We start from the raw sequence: 22,516 nt of genomic DNA, 5'->3' as shown, positions 1-22,516 counted from the left end.
CAGGTCCAAGCATCTTCTGGGGTTGAGAACATGAGGGTTTTTTCATCGCTGACTACTCGAAGCCGGGCGGGAAACAATAATGAATAAGAGATACTGTGTTCCCGTAGTAGTTACTTTATTTTGAAATATGTGGCGCGTCTACGTTGTACTTCCATCGTGTAATCCGGGTAGGCGGATATGGTGCTGTTCTCCAAGTTAATGGGGTTGGATTTCCGGAAGTGCTAGAGGACTGAATCTCTCACTCTGTAGTTCAGGAAGCGGGCTATCAGTGGGCGTGGTGGAGCACCGGGTCGCGGGGGTCTGCTCGGGATTCTGTGCGCTCTTTCTATTACTGGGGCATTTGTGGTGCTTTGAATGTTCATTATTTCTGTTAGCCATTTCTCTATAAAGTCCTCGGCTGTAGGTAGTTCCATATGCTCCGGGATGCCAACAAATCTTATGTTGTTGCGCCTTGATCGACCCTCCGCTTCTTCAGTTTTGCGTTGCAGCTGTTCTAGTTCTGTTTTCAGGTGTTGGATTTTGCTTTTCATAGTTGTTACTTCTGGTTGAGTTTGTTCTAATGAGAGTTCTGTGGATTGCACTCTATCTTTTAATTTACGGTGGTCAGCGCGTAGCTGTGAGACTTCCAGTGCAGCGGCGTCTATTTTACTTTCCAGCGAAGTTTTCGTCTCCAATATTGCTTGCATGATTTTGTCGAATTGGTGGTAGTGCGTTTGAAGTGTCTCGCTCAACTGGAGCAGCGTGGGTTCTTGTGTGACTGAGCGCCTAGCGATGAGGAGGGGATCCCCTTCGGAGGGGGCCCCCAATTCGGGGTCTTTGGGTTTAACCATGGTGTTATCTATACTGCTGAGGTGTGTGGATTGAGATAATTTCTTGGGGAGGTCCTGGTGGGGCTAGTCAGAAGCCTCGTCTGTGCTGGCAATTCCTGGTGTGCTGGCGATACGGGATGGCCGCGAGTGGCGTGGTCCTGTGACAGGGCCCTGATTGCTTCTGTGCAAGTAGAGTCTATGTTGTCTATATAGATGTTGACCCTGGGGCCGCAGGTCCCGAATCCAAGGAGAAAGATGTGCCATTTAATAGGCTGAATTGTAGAATTCCTCCTGCAGAGGGACTGCAGCTACCCCCCACTCCTCTATGCGACGGTTGGTTGTTCTGATCCTATTTTCCCTCTTTTTTTTTTGTCTTTTTTTTTGTCTTTTTTTCTCCTTTATCCCCTCTTTTTTTTTTAGCTCCCCCGTGCGAGCCCCTCACCGTAAGTGCAGCTGCTTTGGTTCCACTGTAGTTCTAGAACCGGGTCGCCGGGTCTCCTTATGTGGGGAGGGAGAGGCAGGCAGGCTCCAGCAAAGTATTGCGGCCTCTCCTCCGGGCGGTCCGATCTTCGGGCCGAAGCGGCCCAGGGGTGGAGCTCTATTGACCCGGGCCGCTCCGACGGCACCGGCAACACGCAGGCGGCACCCTAACTAGGCGCCTGCTCGTAGCGCACCGGGCTCAATCCAAGCAGCCCGGTCTCGTGATCCCGCGACTCCCGGGGCGCTGTTCAGGCCGCGGCCCTGTACGCCGGCCGCGCACAGGGGCCCGGCGCGCGATTGGACCGCAGCCGGATCGCGGGGTGGAGGACGCCCCAGCAGTGCCCGGCCGGGTGGATCACTATCTCACAGTCAGCCGCCGGGCGTCAGGACCTCGGGGCAAACCGGCGCGGGGCCGCAGGAAAGGTCCGTCGCTCCGCGGAGCCGAGGCCGCAGACACGCCCCGCTCCCTGTTCCGGGCCTGGGCCACCGCCGAAGTGGCCCGATCGGTTGTTTGGGGTGCAGGGCTTACCCCAATAGTTGTGGTGGATCCCCAGTTGTTTAAAGCATTTCAGGAACCAGGATAATTATGAAGGAAGGCAGACCATGAGCAGAGCTCCGAGCTCAAGCGTCCGCTACGGCCGCCATCTTGGCCACGCCCCATGCTAAAAATACTATAGACTATACTCCCTTAGGAGGTAAGTAATACACAAATATATACACTAGTATACAAAATCAGGTGGAAAAACAGTTAGAAAACAGTGCAAATAGTGAAACTCACAATAGTTAGAAATGAGCCTGGGGGAACACAAACCATAAACTAAGAAAGTGGAATGCGAAGGTAGGTTTCCCACCTAGGCAAGTGTAGTGTGTAGAGGGGCGCTGCAAGTTTTAGAATCCACCCCAGAACCCAGGAAAGCAGGAGTAAATCACAATAACATTCCTAGAACACACTTAAATACGAGAAAGAAGATAATGCAAGAACCAGAAGAGGCTGCAAGACACTAAAAGTGGATTCTTGGACCTGAAGGCCTGTGGAAGAAGGGGCCAAGTCCAAGAAGCACTGAAGAGTCCAGGGAGAACAGGAGCCCCTGCTACCCCGGATGAAGGTGCAAAAGAAGGACCACCAGTGAAGAGCAGTAGTCAGTGCTGCACCCAAGAAGATGGGTGCGCGTTCCTTGTTGTTGCAGAGGATGTCCCACGCCAGATGGACGATCGCAGTCTAGTTTTCGTCGCTGGATTCCGCAAACAAGACTTAGCACATGTAAAGCTCGCGGTTAGCGTAAAATGGCACTGCCCTGGACCTGGTGGACTCTACCCAGGTGGGGGAGACAGAGGGGGCTCTCAGCAACTCAGAGAGCCCTCAGAAAACCAGGCAGCGCGCACAGAAGTCCCACAGCATGGGTTCAAGGAAGGTGCAAATGGAGGCCCACGCAGCACTACAACAAAGGATCCCACGCTGCCTGAGTACCACGCAGGAAGCTGTGCTTCGCAGTCCAGAGTGCTGGGGGTCGGAGCTGCATAGTGTATAAAGAACTTCTTGGAAGGATGCCAACAAGCCCCATGGCAACTGCAAAACACACTGTGCACAGGGGTAAAGTTTTGCATGGGGAGGCAAACTCTTACCTACACCAAAGTTGGACAGTAGGACATTGGGATCATTTCAGTCCACCACCCATGATGCAGGATCCAAGCAAATCAGCAGGAGAGGGGACCCACGCAGCCGGCCGTCGAAGCAGAGAGGTGCCTGCTGAAGCAGGGGGAGTGACCTCTTCACTCCAAAGGAGATTCCTTCGTTCTTCAGGTGCAGACTGAAGACAGGCTGTACTCTGAGGATGGACGGCGGGGAAACAGTTGCAGGTGCTGGCAGGAGCTGAAGATACAATGTTGCATAAGTCGTCTTTGCTTCTTTGTTGCGGTTTGTAGAGTTCCCTGAGGGTCCAGATGCAGTTTCTTCAGTGAGAAGGTGAAGTAAAGGATGCAGAGGATTCTTGCTGGAGTCTTGCAATCCGAAGAAACACCCAAAAGAGAGACCCTAAATAGCCCTGAAAGGAGGACTGATCAGCTACACAGGTAAGCACCTATCAGGGGAGGGCTCAGATGTCACCTGCTGGCACTGGCCACTCAGATGCTCCCAGAGTTCCCTGCCAACTTGGAATCCTGGATGGCAAAACCCAGGGACCCTCTGGAGGAGCTCTAAGCTCCACCCATGGGGTGATGATGGACAGGGCAGTGGTCACTCCCCTTTCTTTTGTCCAGTTTTGCGCCAGAGCAGGGACTTGGGGGGGTCCCTGAACCGGTGTAGACTGGATTATGCAAGGAGGGCACCAAATGTGCCCTTCAAAGCATTTCCAGTGGCTTGGGGAGGCTACCCCTCCCACGCCTTTAACACCTATTTCCAAATGGAGAGGGTGTAACACCCCTCACCCAAAGGAAATCCTTTATTCTTCCTTCCTGGGCCTGAGCTGCTCAAGCAACAGGAGGGCAGAAACATGTCTGAGAGATGGCAGCAGGTGGGGCTGCCTGGAAAACCTCAGAAGGCTGGAATTGCAATACTGGGGGTCCTCTAAGGAGCCCCCAGAGTGCAAGGAATCATACAACCACATCATTTGGGTATGATTCCAACATGTTTGATACCAAACATGCCTATGTTCGGAGTTACCATTATGTAGCTGGAAATAGGAAGTGACCTATGTCGAATCCAGTACACACGTAAAATGGTGTCCCCGCACTCACGAAGTCTGGTAAAATGGTCCAGGAGGTCGTGGGGGCATCTCTCTGCTAGTGCAGGGGTGCCCTCACACACAGGCACTCTGCACCCTGCCCTTGGGGCTGGAGGGCTTGGTGCAGGGGTGACCTAAAAGAAACCTGGTGCAATGTAAATGTCAGTGAAAGGGTGCATGCTCCTTTTCACACAGGCTGCAGTGGCAATCCTGCAGAAGCCTTTGCATGGGCTCCCTATGGGAGGCAAAAGAAATGCTGCAGCCCATAGGGATCCCCTGCAACCCCAATGCCCTGGGTGCCTAGGTACCATATGCTAGGGACTTATAAGGGGGCACCAGTATGCCAATTTTGGGTGAAATACTGAGTTAGTACTTTGCAACAACAAAATTTAGAGAGAGAGAATAATTACTGGGGTCCTGGTTAGCAGGATCCCAATGAACAGTCAAGCACGCTGACATGAGGCAGAAAATGGGAGTAACCATGGCAAAAAGAGGGTACTTTCCTACAAGAGTGTTTCATAAGACTTTTGTACATCTGTGAGACTGTGCGCTGTATGGCACTAAGTGAACATACGGGGAAGATTACTTGTTTCCTTTTGTGTAATATTTATTTTTTGTGTTGCTGTCGTACCATGACCAATAAAAAGCAGAGGAGATCAAAGGTGACAGGTTTAATAACTATATAGGAACTTGGGGAAGCTGCTGATTCACTAGTTGCAGGGGGTGTTTCTCTTTATTTGCTTCCATGTTTTTGAAATGGGTATTTTGAGGTGTACCACAGCAAGGGTATGGTCTGAGTTAGTAGATAATGTCTTGGTGAGCAGGGGAATGGAAACCGTGTTGGAACTTGTCCGATTCATCTAGGAATACAAACTAGGAGTTTCATCTCCCATTCTGGAGAGCTATGAATGATAGATGCAAAACAAATGATCGCACACAGAGTTTTCTATATCACTCAGGCTGGTGTGCTGTACTTGCCTCCTGAGAGTGTGTTGTGAACCTCAGACCTAATGAGGTACTATGAAATAGTGTGGTCCTGCCAGGAGCTATCCTTCTTTGTATGAAGCAGCCCTGCCAAGTGCCATGCATCTCACGTTAAAATAATGCTTTTTCAGTAATGTTCCAGCATTACCGCAATGTCTAAGATTGTCACGCAAAAGAACATGCCCTGAAGTGCAATAAAACCGTGTAGTTCCAGTTTTCTCACTTTGCTGAGATGCATAAAAGCTAAGCTCTGAGTACTGTTCATCAAAGGCCACAAGGTGCACTGGTATAGAGGGAGGTATAGGAATCTAAATATATTAGGAGAAATATCCCACTATCTCAGAAATTCATATCTGAGCCAAGCAAACTACAGGTATTTGAAGACCTAAAGATAAAACCACACTCCAGCCTTATTAATGTACAAAAGCACCCGCTTCTGAAACCATGATATCAAACATATTTGGATGTCCAACCACAAAACAAACCTTCTGAATATATGCCAAAAATGTGGTCATTCTAAACTGGTAAAAGAGGGGCCTAATTGGAGGTCTGTACAGGGAGAAGACGGTGGAAACGAGACAAGAACTGTCTACTTTGGAATTGTAGAAGAGAACTTGAATCCCAGCGTTGGCTCAACTTTCTGTGATTCAAAGTAAACCATCCAATTTACTCGTGCTAAATAAAGACATATCTGATTCTCATATAAAGTGCCCCTGGGTCAATTCATGCTTTAAAAAGGTCACGTACGAGAAAAGGGTGTCATATCTAAAAATGATCTCTTGATATAGACGCAGCTGGCTTAGTTAACTCGTAATAAAGAGTCATTCAGTGTCCCTCATAGGGATTGAAATGTCACACACAAACGCACCACACATATGGGAATGTCTCACATAAGCAAACTGAAAACTTGGCAGCTATAAAGATGGGTCACGAGTGGCAGATTTCCTGTAAGGAGCGACATGTTAGAAGAGAAGCCATTTCCCCTGGCAGCACAGAAGGCACTGTGTGAACCGTACATGTCAGACTCCAACTTCTAGACTCTCCTGTCTAACTTAGCTCCCTCAGAGGAGGAGCCAGCTCAGCAAGACCTAGAGGAAACCTCGGCCCATCTGCGCTGCACGGCTTTTTCTAGGCTTTTGGTACTTTTTTCAGGTTTACATGTTCGATCGCAGTGCGTGAGATGTTTAAAATATTATAAGCAAAACAGTCTTTTAACCAGCTCTGCACTTTTGATTTTAAACTTGTACTCGTATGATGTATTATTGACAGTAAGACTTACAGAAAATGGGTTTGGCCGGTGTGTTAGGCGCATCATCAAAACGTAGATACTATATTTGGAGTATTACTGCTCAGCGCTAAATGGGCTTCATGTAAAGACTTGGGAGTGTATTCCACCCCAGCAAAACGCCTTGCACACAAATTCTTTAAAGTTGTTTTTACAGTGTGTGGCCCTTCTTACAAAGGGCTACATTTCTAACTTCCTAGCACATGACTAGTACCTGAAAGCACCGCGGGCAGTCTTTTTATTGTCACTGACGCTGAACGAGATCAGACGGCAGCTTTGGGAGGCTATACACTTAATTTTCTTATGGGCATAGTCAAAACATGTATGGGTGCAAAATTGTGCCAATTCTTGAAAACATTGCTGATCCAGGGACCGCTTGGGAAGAGGCAGCAGAAGCATTATGCTTTATGTTAATCTACTGGGATGCCTTGGACTCTGTAGTGTCCTGCTGGACACGTTCTATTGTTTGGCCAGCCTCTCTGCTGAGGGCTGGCCTCCCACCTACACCCCACACCCACCCAACACAGGCGTCACCGGTCAGGTGACCCTGGCAATAAAAAGGGCCGGGCACACGTGCCCAGCCCAGTTCCACCTACCAAGAAACTGTGTCTGTGTTCTCTCTACTAGTAGCATGGGGGCCTAGGGCCCAACACTACATTGGCGACGAGGGTGGGTACAGCAACCCCACGTGGCCGCAGAAGACTACTTCCCTCATGGAGGGAACAGGACAGTAACCCGGTGGAGAGACTGGTGCCCGCCGTGAGCCCTGAAAAGATGAGGCAAATGGGAGCGCCGTCCGGCACTGCACCGAGAATGGGGTGAGGCCAGGGGTACTCTCCACATCAATGTTGAGTAATGAAATGCGCCAAAAATAAAGAAGACAACCGGGGGCCGTGTCCCCCCTCTTTCCTTTAAATTGGCGCTGTCGCGTGCCGTGAGGAGAAGGAGAGCGAAGGTGCCAAATTGGGGTTGAGGCCGGTCGCCCCTTTTCCTTTTTAAATAAAGGTGCTATCGCGCACCAAAGAAAATTGCCCAGGGCTGCCACCCCCCCACTTTTTTACAAATAGCACCAGAAGTGTGCCGCAGCGTGCTTGAAAGAAACTGCGGCCGCGTGTGAAAGAAATGGTGCTGTTGCGCACCAGGAGAAAATGCCCAGGGCTGCCCCCCAGCATATAATCATGTTTAAAGCATGGCCCACAGCGTGAATAATGGCTGCTGCGGCAGCGGAAGGTGATGATGCCATCCGCACCGAGTAAAAATGCCCGGAGCCGCCCCCCACGTGTCAGCTGAAGCGCGCCCCCAGCTGTGAGAAGTCTGCTGGGGCCGCGCACAAGAAAGGAAATGGTGCCGTCATGAAGAATGGTGCTGGCATGCACCAAAGCCAAAAGAGAAAAGAAGCAAAGTGCCCAGAGCCGCCCCCCAGCTGCCGCGTGGTCACAAAGAACGATGCTGCACAGGGAAGGAGAAGACTGCAGCTGCTCCAACCAAGCTGCACCCATGAGAAATGGACGTAAGTGCCACGTAAGGCACGAAGAGTGCACGCATGGACTGTGCAGCCCCTGGCGGCCATCCACCGCCATCTCCGAAAGAACGCCACATGTCTCAGCAGTGATGGACATCACTGCAGGACAAGAAAGGGACATGCCAGGCAATAACAAAGGACGCCCAGGAAAGGAGAGACTATGTCACATGCATAGAGAGCTGCGCCAGAGAACGTGACGACTAAAACAACGCCCGCGAAATTGGAGAGAGCACCCGAGAGTGTGACGTAACGCACAGGACAAGAGGCTGTGCCAGCCGGCCTTTCTGCAACACAAGGTAGCCACTGTTGGCCATTCACACAGGAGGTCATCAGAAGCGACCAACCCTGCAAAGCACACCAAGACTTTAAGCAGGGCCCAGTGCCAAGAAGACACTGCCTTAAGGCGCAAGCACTGTGCCCACCAGTGAAGAGGAAGTGGAAAAGAAAGTGACCCGCCGTCACTGCCCTGCAACGTGCCTGAGACTAACCAAGGAGTGTCCTCCCCCACACTGCCTCAAGACGGAGTTAGCACCAACTCGCAGCAGGCAAGAGGAGAGTCACACACCCAAAGTGGCACGATGCCACCCAGCAACACTGAGAAACGCCTAGTCCTTGGACAGGACAGGACAGGACCTTCTAAAGGTCCACACAACAAAAGAGAAGAAAGCGTGGCGCAGCACCACGCTATGAAGAAGGAAGAAAGGAGATTGTGTGACATCACCTGTCACACTGCAACACCTGACGATCACAGAAGAACAAGAACGGAAGATCAACAGGGTGGAGAGATGGAGGACTCACACAACAAAGGAAGAGTGCACCCACAGACAAGACAGCCACCGGGGAGCAGTGACGTCACTGGAGACAGCTCGGCGGGAGTACCAAATGTAAGACGCCATGCGCAAACCGCGTACTTACCCCACACGTCAAAGGTGACCATCCAAGCCACCTGTCATCGGCTGCTTGAAGCAGATGGCACCACTGCTAGAATCTGCACATGCAACAGAAAGACTGCACTCGCTATGACGAAGTTACTCCAATCACCCTTACTCCAGCAACATCACTTGTCGTCCATGTCTCCAAATGGCAAATATCATCATTGCCATGTGCATCACGGTATCCATCAAAGGAGCAGTTAAACAAACTGACTGGAGTCCTACACCTCTGCTTTAATGCTCTGAGAACCAGTCAACCAATGACCAACTGCTCGCCCTGTCTGTATCCTGCTCTTAGTGATAAGAGCAAGTTGTGACCTAGACCCATCTACCCCTGTAATTGCATGAGCGACTAGGCAGTGGCTCCTAGGAGGTCTTGCAGCTGCCCTATGTGGCACACAAGCAGCCCCAGCGCAGATCACAAGCAGTCCCGTGACAACCCAGACAAGGTGCCTCTCAAGCTTGAGAGAGGACTGGACGTTGCCCCACAGATGAAGTCAAGGAGACAAGCAAGGCTGTGCAATGGAGACTCCAACAGGTCACAGCACACCAAGACTGTCTTCAGTGAACTAACATGACACCAACTAGACACCCTCCTGGCAACGTGAGAGACAATTGCCCTGAGACCGTCTGAAAGCCCGCATGCACCTGATCCATGTCGGCAAGTGCCCTGACTACGAAACATCCACCCTTGTGGTTGCACGAATGATTTGACCATGGCTCCTGTCGGAGAGCCTGCAGCGGCCGGCAGATGGCCCGCATGCAGCCCAGCACAGTCCATGCCAATCCCATGGCAAACCCATTGAAAAGGCCTCGAGGAAGTTCCATACGGAAGAATCCACAAACGAGAGGTGGTCTGGAAGCAGCTCTGCCATCAGAGTGTCAGGATGTACAAAGGCTTCAGAGGAGGACTTAACGCCTTCACAGATGTAATCCGTCTTCAAGGGATTGGCCTTCGTGAAGCCAGGATGTCTCGGCAAGCAGATTCACAGTGGACTCCACCAACGCTCGTGATGCACCCAATTCGAATGACACACCCAATTCGAATGATACGCCCTATTCGAACAAATTGAACTGTAAACACCACCAGCCTCGCCACGAGTGCCCACAGGACTGAACCACAGCGCATCAGTGGACACTTAACCAACCATCTGGCTGTCAGAGTCCGGACTTCTTCCACAAAGTGTTCGTACCCGGCTGTGCCTGGTTAAATCATGAATTTGTGCAGAAGGATCCGTGTGCTCCTAGCTACACCTGCCCACTGGAATCCTGCGCCCTGCCTTCTCGAGGCCGAGAGACTGATGGTGGTGTTTTTGTTACTGTGTTTTCTTTTGCAGGTTGGACTTTGTTTTTGTTCCTCAAAGTTTTGGGGGAATGTAGTGTCCTGCTGGACGCGTTCTAGTGTTTTGCCAGCCTCTCTGCTGAGGGCTGCCCTCCCACCTACACCCCACACCCACCCAACACAGGTGTCACCGGTCAGGTGACCCTGGCAATAAAAAGGGCCGGGCGCACGTGCCCAGCCCAGTTCCACCTACCAAGAAACTGTGTCCGTGTTCTCTCTATTAGTAGTATGGGGGCCTAGGGCCCCAACACTACAGACTCCAATCTTGGTGGGTCTCGGAAGGAGGCTTAGTTTGCTGATCTGGGCCTCTAAGGGGAGGTGGCTCATAAAGAATATTATTATAATACTGTTGGTTAGTTTCGTGTTTGCAGATAAGCCGCCCTCCTGCCGGGAAGCGGAGGCATGCTCCATTCTCAAACTCATCTCACACATGCTACCAAATACTTTCCAGAGTTTAAAATGAGTAACTTGTCCTAGAACCCACATAAAAAGTTCTGTAACGCCTCGTCTTATATTGAGTCGGTTAAGTTGCGTCACCTACTCCTCCTCTCAAAGCATTCATTTTCATCTTCCATATTTGGTGGTCTGTGCATGTATTTTCAGCTCCTGGATACACTCGTGCGTGATAGTGCCTTTACAAATACACAAAACATACAGTTGTTTGCAAAGGTAGTTATAGAGTCTGAACCTACCTAGAGAACAACAGAGTACCCTATTTCAAACATTTAAAAAGAATGCCAACTTAGATTTCTCTGTATTGTACTGTAGCATTTATAGAGCACTTCATACCCCTGTCAAGACCCTGAAGCACTTTAAGTATGTTCGGGTAAAGAGGTCTACCCAATTAATGGTACTGTTTATATTATAGATCTAATTATTGGTGGCAATAATAATATCGACTTGTGTCATTATTTTCACTGATACTAGAAGGGAAGAACTCCTTTGGTAGTGTGTTAACGACATGTCGTGTTTATCGGGTCAGTAAATGAAAGAAGACCAGTGTATTTTAGAAATGCAGTTCAAATCGTGTGCTCACTTTTCTCTGTGACTTTCCTATTTAGCTGTACTTGCTAACGGCGTACATTTTTCATGTGTCTTATTTTCTCAGGCAGAGTATCATTTCTGTGTCAGGCACTTTTTCTCCTCTAATTTAATTTATTTCTCGTAAGCAGCTGTACGATTTGCTTCTCGTGTCTCCCCTTTGACTCATGTTTCTTCTAGTGCTGTGATTTATTTGTCTGACATCTGGCTTCGGTGTCAGGAGGTGCTGCAGGATGGCTGCACGGCTCTTATAGTCCACATCAACATTGTACTTGCCTCTAGCATCAGTGATGTTATACATAAGCCTCAGTAATCATAATTTATAAATTGCTCTGAGCTCTCAACACTTAGCAAGCTGTGGTATGTCAAAGAGCAACAATAGTGATGCAGTCTCATTGATAAATGAGAGATGCATGGATTGTTTGTGGCACCAGTGATGAATACGAGCAGTGCAGCTGCCATTGCTCATCACGCACATACATTGTAGGCTTTCTGACAAATTACATGTTCGGGGAGGGGGAGTAGAACACGTGGTATTTGGAATAGTGAAGTCATACATTCTTTGGATGTATGGTTTGCAAATAGAGCCATTATGCGCCTGTGGTTGTGAAACCTTTTTTGTTCCACGATTTCATTGGGCTGGAGGTAAAGACAAGTAAGCTAGCCTATTAGAACTTCAAGTGGACACACTTCCACTTATATATAGTCATCGTACCTACTCATGACGCATGGCATTTGCATTATGCACACACTGCTGCTTATGCTGCTTTCAATGCACAAGGGTTACTCTAAGCAAGCGGTTAACATTACTGTATGATGCACACACAGTACAGGCCAGGCTCGGGGGTGGAACGTAGGCCTCGGCCACCCTGGTGCCGAAGGGGGCTCCAACTCTTCACAGGACCTCCATTTAACCAAAGGTCAATGAATATCCATCCATAAGATATTGGAGAGTCAAGAGCCCTTCTTCTCATTCTGCAGGGGGTCCCCATCATTTTGCCACTGGTCAGGCTACCTCTTGAGCCTATTTTGAGCTGACTGAAGCTATGCATTCGCAGGAACTCCATACATTTGGTATGTGCACCTCTGAGTGCAGAGGAAAAACACTGCTATGATGACAAAGAACCACCTCTTGGTTTAGAATTGGCAACTATAAGAGAAACACCCCGAACAATGGAATTCTTCAGTCCTCAGCATTGTGTACAGCACTCTGTGTCCTTTTTGCTATTTTCTCAGTACACAGATACTACATACATACACACACACATACATACCTACTCTTAAAGGCTTAAGGCATTTTTGATCATCCGCTCTGTACATACTCTCCACTGGATCTGAATATGTCCCTTGGAATGGGATGCAGCCAGGATGGGTTTCATGTTTGCTAGGAAGAAGTGGACTTACAATGGACGTTTTCTGGTCAAACCATTTTTGTGCAGTGTTTTCCACACCTCCAGATGAACAGAGAGTCTGTGCTCAATCCATGGACACATTGGCTTATGCTATGGTTATGCTACTAATCGCCAAACTTTCCAGTTCAGAGCCACAAGCACGTAACACCTGTTACTGAAAGACTTGGTAGGCCAGATTGATAATTCTCTGACAATATAACCCTACTTCATGTGTTTTTTTATGTTGTGATCCATTAATATGCATATTTTTCAACAGGGTTGCACACTGGTATTTATGAAGCCATACACGTCCTGTAGTGCGTATTTGCCTGTCAAAGCGTGTTTCACTTTAAGATACATAAATTATTTGATGATGAAAAAGGTAATAAAAAATCCATGCCTTTGGTCTATCTGCTTTTTGCCAGGCCACAAATATCAATTCTGTGCTCTTTTAGGGAAGAGTTTAACCATCTTTATTCACTATATCGCACTGTTCATGCTTCCCGAATGTGTTGTTCCAGCGTATTATCAAATATTCTTCCACCCTTTTCAACAGGAAATTTGGGACAATTTTGTGGATAAATTCCACCATATTAAAACCAATATGAACATTTGCTTCTGAATGTTTGAGGTTAATATGGACAGCTAATTCAAACAATTTACATGTTTTATTATTTGGTTATGTTAGGCACTGCTTGTTTCCTTGTGACCGCTACAGGTCTCTAGTTGGGGCAAATGTTTGAGAAATTCCAGCAGCAGGTAGTTAAGGGTCAAAGTGAATGTAAGATACGCACTTTTATTGAATATTCATTGTTTACTACCCATATATAGTCCCATTCCTTTGGCTGAACACTATCCTAATGCGTTCTATTTTATGAAGAGAAAGTGATAGGGGTTCCTGAATCTGAGCCCAGAGGACCCAATGTTCGCTTGTAGTGGATCACCATTGAAGTCATAAGCACTTGAATAGTTCTGCCCAAGTGCGGGTATCTCGGAACACTTCTTTATATAATATCTTCTTAAGTGTGCACTTACGCTTTACTTCAGGAAGGTCTGTAGAAACACTTAAGAACATAATATGCAGCCTCGTTGAAAAGGCTACAACGGTGCAATTCTTCAGATTGTACTTAGAAAAGGGTTAAAGGACCCATATGAATGTTTAGTTTGAGGTAAACTGTTTTACAAAACAGCTCAAATCTCTCTCACAAACCCTTTTCTGGAAAAGTAAGAGATGAAAACTAAAAGGACATTGTAGCCCCATAGGCTGCTATAATGTGAGCTAAAAAAGTGACTGTGCCTTTAAGGCTGCAGAGACAGCCAGTATCCCATCATGCTTAGCTGGTGGTAGTTGCATCAGTTCTTTCTTCTTGTACCTGGTGACAGGATCATGGAGCACTGAACTCAGCCTTTTAAGCTTTTTTCTTCAAAACACACCTGTGAATTATGGTTTAAACTGTTTCACTTGATATCTTCAATCAGTCTCTAATTTTTAAGGGTTTTCTGATGGGAATTTGAGGCCTTTTTACATGTATCTTGCCTTCCCTGTTTGACAAGTGCCCTGCCTTTGGGAGAAATAAGGCTAAAACAGACCCTCACAATGTCTCTATTCTCTGCCTTCCCCAGGTCATCATCTGGAGGAGTGTCCTCACTGCAAGAAGCTTTTTCTTCGTACCTTGAGAGAGGGGGAGAAGATTCGTCCCCATGGAACAGAAGAATATCGCAGTCCAGTCTCAAAGTGAGACCTCAGAGCGAGGAGACGGTCAGTCCTCTACCAGGGTTCTTGCATCCGCCTCTGAGGGACGTGGAAGGTCCACAAAGGGAGTGCCATCTTAAGAACGCAATCTTTCTCGGTCGAGATCTGGGAGTTGACATTGAGACAAGGTACAGCACAAACTTGCTCATCGTTTAGCACTGTATCCTCATCGGGCAAAGGACATAGATTGATGTTGAGACAAGGTAGAGTCCACACGCCATCAACATGCAATGTGAGTTCAACATCGAGGAGTATATCGATGTCGGGTCGGCCACAGTCTTCAATGCCAGGGTCTGTACAACTTTGAAGAGATTGGCGCTGAGGCACAGTCGATGGCGATCACTGTCGAGTCATCTTCAGAGGTCGACATCAGAGTCCATCTCAACATCGAGGGGAAAAAAAGAGGCGTATTTATTCCTCATCTGACTTGGACTACTCAAGGGCCTATTCCCCTTCATCAACAATAATACTGCTGGATTCGCCGCCTCCACACCCTCTTCCACCACAGCCTTCCCAACCTACACCTCTATCAGCTGAGCCACCTAGTCCTGTGCCTACGACCCCAGCGCAGCCTAGATCGTGCTCCATAACGTGATCTAGATCACACCACCACAGGCATCATTCTAGGCATTTGTCACCTTCTAGGCACTCCGCCATCATAGCCATCGTTTGCGGACAAGGACAATGTCTAGACATCGATCCAGACACATAACATCCTCATCATCCTCAGCAGGACGCCACTCGCTGAAACCTTACCGATTCTCCGCCTCCTTCCAACTCTCCAGTGGATGACATATCCACCTTCCAGGAGGTTTTAGTAAAGGGTGCAGCGAAATTAAACATACATATGTTGGCTCCTACACCTTTTGACACCTGTTATCTTTGAGACACTTCAACAAAGGTCGTCATCAAGGCCCCTACTTCCATTGGTGCCAGGATTGTTGGAGCCTGCAATGGAGCTTTTCCTCACTCCAGCAACCACAAAACCGGCTCCTTCAAGACTATAAAAGGCCTCCGGAACAAAATCCTTAATTCCTTAGAGCAAATCCACCCCCTTACTCGTTAGTCATTCTGGTCTAGCGGGCAAAAAGTATCATGCACTACTACTGCTTCTTCAGTTACGCCTGATATGGAGAGCTGGAAACTAGACTCTGTGGGTCGCAAAATTTGTAACATGGCTGCAACCACAATGAAAGCGGCAAGTGACACTGCCCTCTCGGATAGATATGATAGAGAGCTCTGAAACTCTATCCAACAATTTGCTGACAACCTGCCCAGACATAGGAGTGAGGACTTGCTAAAGATAGTGAATGAAGGCCTCATGGTATCAAACAAAGTAATCAGTGCTGCAGCAGATTAATTATTGTTGGTGGCTCATGAATACTTGTATGGCAAAGCCTTGAGACGTCATTCTTTTTTTTGTTTTTTTTGTGAAAATCTTTTTATTAAGCAAAATAAACAGCCATTGCACAATGTAGCATGCAGTAATAAAGAACACAGCAGGTATCTACAACTCCCAGACAGAATACAATAGATGCCGAGTATCAGAGGTGTGGTATTTCAATCAGAAATCACCCAAGTGAAGTAGTCTGATACAAGATGTCATTCTTAGCTAAAGCTCATATAATTGAAATACGAATCACAACAACGGATTGTGAATCTTCCATTTTCTGGATCTACCCTCTTCGGCAGCCACACAGACGATGAGATGGCTTGCTTGAAGTCTGAAATGGAAACACTGAAGGCTATTGGCCTTGAAAAAACAAAGACGTCCCATCAGGCCTTACCAGCACCAGTATTATCCTCAGAGGGTTCAAACCCCTCATTTGTACCAGAGTCGCCCGCAGCCACAACAACAGCGCCCTTACCAGCAGCACCAACAAGGAAGGGCAATCTAGAGGGCGAGCTTCACAACAAACCCGCCCACGGGGGAAAACTACAACAGGTGCCAAACATTAAATCTTACCTTATGTCTCTTCTTTTACCCACTCCTGTGGTGGGAAGCACATCACACTGTCTGGAAGAGTGTCAAAAAATCACGAAAGACTCCTGGGTGCTGAAAATTGTTCAAAGTGGGTATTGCCTCAGATTCACCAGCTCTCCCCCAACCATACCACCAAAACCATCTAACCATCATTTACCCATGCTTCTGAAAGAAGTCAACATCTTGCTTCAAAAGAATGTAGTGGAGGTCGTCCTCCACAAACATGGCACAGTTATCCACTCCAGATTCTTTCTGGTGAAGAAATGAGGCAAGAATAAGTTCAGACCCATTCTCGACTTAGACAGCCAACAAATGGATTCAGAAAGAAAAATTCTGATGCTGGCATTACATCAGCTCTATCCTCAACTACGCCTGAGAGATTGGAACTGTTCTATAGCTCTCCAAGATGCATATTTTCATACACCCATCAAGAAGCACTGCAAGTTCTTGCAGTTTGTAGTGGGATAGGACCATTCTCATTACCTGGTCCTTCCATTTGGTCTCAGGCTATCCCCCAGAACCTTCTCCAAGTGCCTAACAGTAGTGGCTGCACATCTCAGGAGGCACTGAATCTTCGTCTGTCCCTATCTAGACGATTGGCTGATTAAAGCGTCCACTTCACAAGAGGCCAGGTGACATTACAACTGGATGTGCAAAGTCCTTCAATGGTTGGGTCTACACATCAACCACAGCAAGTTGATCTCCAATCCAGTGCAGACTCTGCAGTAGTTAGGAGCCACTCTTGACACCATACGGGAAAAAGTGTCTCCTCCACTGGAGGCATTTTCATTGATCCTTTGGAAATGTCACTCTCTAATGAAAGCCTCTTTTCCTACAGTGAGGTCATTGTCCTCTCTTCTTGGCTCCTTGGCCTCATGTATCTTCCTCACTTCAAATGCAAGCCTTCACAAGCGCCCCCTTCAGGAATATCTCGAGGATCAGTGGGAACAAGTGACAGGAAACCGGGAAGATGAGATTGTTCTTCCCCGCATGTGAAGCAGTCTCTGAGGTGGTGGTGGCCTCCAACCAAACTTCTTCACGGGGTACCTTTCCACCAACAGGCCCCTTCTCGAACCATAGTAACGGATGCATCACTACTGGGATAGGGAGCCAATATGGATCATCTCCAAGGACAAGACAGGTGGTCTCAGAAGGAAATTACATATCACATCAACCTCCTTGAGCTCAGTCAGTCCACCTGGAGCTCAAAGTGTTTTACCAGTCATTCAAGAACCAATCCCTGCTTGTTCAGACGGACAATACGACCACTATGTACTACCTCAACAAGCATGGGGGAACAAGGTCCAGACCTTTGGCCCATGAAGCCCAAGTAATTTGAAGATGGCTCATAACCAGAAACCTGCAGATTACGGCAAACCACCTCCCAGGTGTGCAAAATGTGCAGGCAGACGCCCTCAGCAGGGCCCTGCAAGAAAACCATGAATGGGGCCTTCATGACGACATTGTGCAAAACATCTTCATGCAGTGGGGCTTGCCCCACATCGACTTGTTCGCCATCTCAGAAAACAAAAAATGCCAAAACTTCACCTCAAGGTACTTCCAACCAGGGACACTGGAAAATGCCCTATGGATCTACTGGTCAGGCACATTTCTCTATGCCTTTCCTCCAATTCCTTTGATCCTGGCAGTTCTTATCAAGCTGTGACAATCGAGAGCCAGACTCATCCTGATAGCCCTTGAGTGGCCACGCCAATGTTAGTTCACGGACCTCCTTCACCGGTCACAGTGTCCACATCTCAAGCTGCCGTGCCGTCCGGACCTACAAACTAAATTCAGAGGACAGATGGTTCACCTCAATCTCTCCTCTTTGAATTTGGCAGCATGGCTCCTGAGCTAGTGCAGTATGGACACCTAAACCTGCTGCAAGACTGCATGGAAGTTCTTAAAGAGGCTAAGCGTCCGTCAACCCATACAGCTTATGCCTTCAAGTGGAAGAGATTTTGTATTTGGTTTTCTTACAAGAACATAGACCCTACATCTTGCCAGGAAGAAACCATTCTTCCCTACCTCCTCTATTTGGCAAAACTTGGCTTACAGCTCTCCTCCATAAAGGTTCACTTGGCGGCTCTTACTGCAACAGAAAATGTCCTTTACAAACCTCTTTTTTTAGAATACCAGTAATAAGAGATTTTCTTGAAGGTAGAAAAAAGGTATACCCTCCCATCAGGTGTTCTTCTTCGGCCTGGGAGCTCAATGTAGTCCTTTCACGTCTGATGCAGGATCCTTTTGAACCCGTTCATAAGGCATCTCTGCAGCATCTCTCTTGGAAAACAGCTTTCCTCGTAGCCATCACATCAGCTCGTAGGGTTAACGAAATCCAAGCATTATGTGTTGATGAACCTTATATGGTTTTCCACTCTTATAAAGTAGTTCTTATAACTCACCCAAAAACTCTTCTCAAAGTTATTTTGAATCTTCATGTCAATCAGACAATATCTTTCCCTGCTTTCTTTCAGATTCCTTCAACACTAGTGTAAAGAAGTGTTCATTCTGTGGATGTTAGAAAGGTTTTGAAATTTTACATAGATAAATCGTGCAACATGCACAGTTCGGACCAGCTTTTTTATCAGTTATAACCCAGTCCGAACAGGTTTAGCCACTTCTAAGCAACCTATTTCTCGCAGTATATTCTTATACATACTTTTATGTTGTCAAAAAGCCAACAAGTCTTTGTCAGCTAGACCTAAGGCACCTTCTGCGAGAGGCAAAGCAGCTACTGCTGCTTTTATGAAAAAATGTCCCTATTGCTGACATTTGTAATGTGGCTGCATGGAGATCTGTTTACATATTCACCAAGCGTTACTGTTTAACTTCAGATGCTCAGGTGGGCCAGGCCTCTCTCAGAAATTTATTTGCCTAATCCAGTCTTACCTAATCTCCTCTGTTCTTTCCACCACGATTATTAGGGATGGGCTTGCTATTCTATTCAAGTGCTTATAACTATCAATGGAGATCCTCTACGAGAGAAAGAATAGTTTCTCTCCTGTAACTCCAGTTCTCTCATAGGGGATTCTCCATTGAAGTCATAAGCAACTCTCCCTACTCCCCGGTGGACAGAGCAGAGGACAGTATTAGACTTACCTATCACTGACACTTATTGTAAAAAAGAAATGAAGCAACAGTCACCTGCTGAGCATATTGGGATACTGGTAGACTCTGCAGCCAGAAAGGCACAGTCACTGGGGCTACACTGTTCTTTTATTCTTCATCTCTTTTCCATAAATGGGTTTGTGAAGGAGATCTGAGCTGTTTTGCAAAACAGTATTACTCAAACTAAACATTCATATGGGTGCTTTATCCTTTTTTTAAAAACAATCTGAAGAATTGCACCACTGTAGCCTTTTCAACTAGGCTGCATAGTATGTTCTTTCTTAAGTATTTCTACAGGCCTTCCTGAAGTAAGGCGAATGTATATACTTAAGAAGATATTATATAAAGTAGTTCTCCAGGATACCCGCATGTGGGTGGAACTATTCAAGTGCTTATGACTTCAATGGAGATTCCCCTATGACAGAACTGGAGTTACAGATAAGAAACTATTCCTTCTGCCCCCAGGCCTCTGATATTTGGAGGTTCTTTGGTGAATTAGGTGCAAACTGGCAGGCCTTGATGGTATATATTTTAATTAATTCATCTGTCGGGCATGTGTGTAACTACATGGCAGTTTCTTATAAGGCAGAATATTTTGTGTAGGTGTTGACAAAGGTAAGCAATACTTGAAAGCTTCCTCCAACCTAATACCCTATGATTATGGCATTCAGTGAAGAACTTTCTTCCCTTCTGCCATGACTTCCCATTTTTATGATCATTTTTCTAACATTCTAAGTCAACAATGATTGTTTACTACGTGAACCTACATCTGGCCACTGTCCGTATGCTTTCAGGAAGAGAACCTACAAATATGTTGTGCGGTTCCAATTAAGATAATAAGACTGCATGTTTTAGGGTGGCAGCACCACCGCTTGTGGGTGACTGAGGCAGACCCACAATGCCTGAAAGCTGTCAGCCTAATTCCAGGCTAGCCTGCAGTGCCTTACCCAAATCTAGAAAGTAAAGGTGGCATGACACTCTGTCTTCTCAGGGAAGCTGTGGTGAACAGATCATACCCCTTTTGCTTAGTGATAAGACGTTCATATGCCAAGGCAGAATTAGTGATGCAAGATGTATTTCAGTGCATTTATTGAAGCAGTTGTATCCTATTATGAAAAAGCATGGTCTGTGATAATAAGGCAGATGAAACATAAAACAGTGATCACCATTACGATTAGGGTAAAGAAGATAAACTACCTACCATCTTTGTATGATTCCTAAAAGCCTAAATAATTCCTCCCTACAATCTATGTTGAAAACCAGAGAGCATATTGGTTTAGCCCTTCTTCCTATCCCTGTCTCAGAGAAGGGACCCAACCCCATACCTGAAAAAACTGGCAAGGGTCTGCCTGTTGTCTGGATGGAAATCTTCTTGGTGGGCGGAAGTCAGTGCCAGATTCAGCAAATCTCTCAATGGAATGGTGTACATCACAGGACGGCCATGACTGGAATGCCTTCTACCTCCCTTAGCACATGTTGTGTTTATATAAGACATCCTGCAGTGTTCTAAGAACAGGCCTGACGTTATAATATGTCTAGGAATTGGGGACTGGCTCCTGAGCTCCTGGAGTAGTAATACGAGGTAGAATATCATGTACTGAACATGAAAGCCTTAAACAGGGCTCAAAGTGAAATGCGTGCAAAGGAGTGTTAAAATGTGCAGTGCTAACAAGTATGTTTTCACAGAAAGAAGCAGTTGATTAAAATATAAAGACGAGCTAAAAGCTGACTGTGCTTAAAGAGATGAAATGAATAAAAATGTGTCTACCTGTAAAAGGCACAGACTATGGCCTAATGCTAAGATAAGGGTGTCCAACTCAGGTGCTAAGGAGAACCAACAACAATGTTGTGCACATATCATTCTTTTAGAAGCAATAAACACCCCTTTATGAAAGATTTTTCTTGTACTGTTTGTTATTGCTCTCCCAAGAGCACCTTATTCTGTAGGTATCTCTGGGATTTAAATTTTCTGGATCGCCAGCTTTCTGGAATGTATTTGATTTGGTCTTGTGATCTGGTCTTTTGTTTACTTCTTAGTCTACCCCTAATTGGTCACCCAAGCTTCCTTTTCATTTTTAAGTTTCGCCTACAGTGCCCATGCGCTGTCAGCAAAAACTATTGTAAATAAAAAATAAATAAAAAAGCTTAAATATGGGCTTAAAGCCTGCCCTATACTTGCCATTACTTACTGTCAGAATCTCCTTCTGCCTCCAAATTCTCTCGGTCGTTCCAGTCTGCCATTCGTCCAAGGAGCTTAGACCAAGTACAATTTCCTGTATCTTTGGCTAGTGTCCTTCCACTGGCTGCTGCTTTTAAGGGTACTTTTTTGAGTCAAAGCCTACCAGCGCTATCTGGTTTGCTAATAACATCTTGGGGACACTCGGAAAACTTCTCTGTGAATGCATTCATCCCATTGCTTGCTATTAGTTTTGTAACTCATATTTGCTTGATTTCTATTTGCTGGCTTTATTTGTTTTAGGCTATCCAGCTTGAGTTTGTCCCTTACGTGGACTACAACCTATTTAGTTTATTCTTCCACCAGTACTACCTATCTGTAAATAGGCCTTTAAATCTTGTTCTTATCTTGTCACATTATCTGTGCATTCAAAGGCAGGGGTCAAACGTCAGGCTCTGTCTTCCAAGGGAGGTTGGTGTTGTAGGAGGCTGGACTGGCTTGTAGTGAGTACCAAGGGGTACTTGCACCTTGCACCAGGCCCAGTTATCCCTTATTAGTGTATAGGGTGTCTAGCAGCTTAGGCTGATAGATAATGGTAGCTTAGCAGAGCAGCTTAGGCTGAACTAGGAGACGTGTGAAGCTACTACAGTACCACTTAGTGTCATATGCACAATATCATAAGAAAACACAATACACAGTTATACTAAAAATAAAGGTACTTTATTTTTATGACAATATGCCAAAGTATCTTAGAGTGTACCCTCAGTGAGAGGATAGGAAATATACACAAGATATATATACACAATAGCAAAAATATGCAGTATAGTCTTAGAAAACAGTGCAAACAATGTATAGTTACAATAGGATGCAATGGGGAAACATAGGGATAGGGGCAACACAAACCATATACTCCAAAAGTGGAATGCGAACCACGAATGGACCCCAAACCTATGTGACCTTGTAGAGGGTCGCTGGGACTATTAGAA

General features: G+C 46.6%; 1 protein-coding gene across 9 annotated transcripts in view; it reads left to right on the top strand.

Moving 5' to 3' along the window:
- The window catches only part of HMOX2 (heme oxygenase 2), an 815,387-nt gene that overhangs the window by 352,849 nt on the left and 440,022 nt on the right, over window positions 1-22,516 (top strand). For 7 of the 9 annotated variants that reach the window (XM_069210685.1, XM_069210690.1, XM_069210689.1 and 4 more), the window contains one exon: window positions 14,130-14,387. The exons of the other annotated variants lie outside the window; for them this stretch is intronic. In XM_069210685.1, coding sequence (XP_069066786.1) covers window positions 14,130-14,387 — 258 coding nt within the window. The remainder of the gene's footprint in view (window positions 1-14,129; window positions 14,388-22,516) is intronic. 9 annotated transcript variants of the gene reach the window in all.

The sequence above is a fragment of the Pleurodeles waltl genome, chromosome 10 (genome assembly GCF_031143425.1).
Source record: "Pleurodeles waltl isolate 20211129_DDA chromosome 10, aPleWal1.hap1.20221129, whole genome shotgun sequence".
NCBI lineage: Eukaryota > Metazoa > Chordata > Amphibia > Caudata > Salamandridae > Pleurodeles > Pleurodeles waltl.
This window is presented reverse-complemented; position numbering and strand designations above follow the sequence as displayed.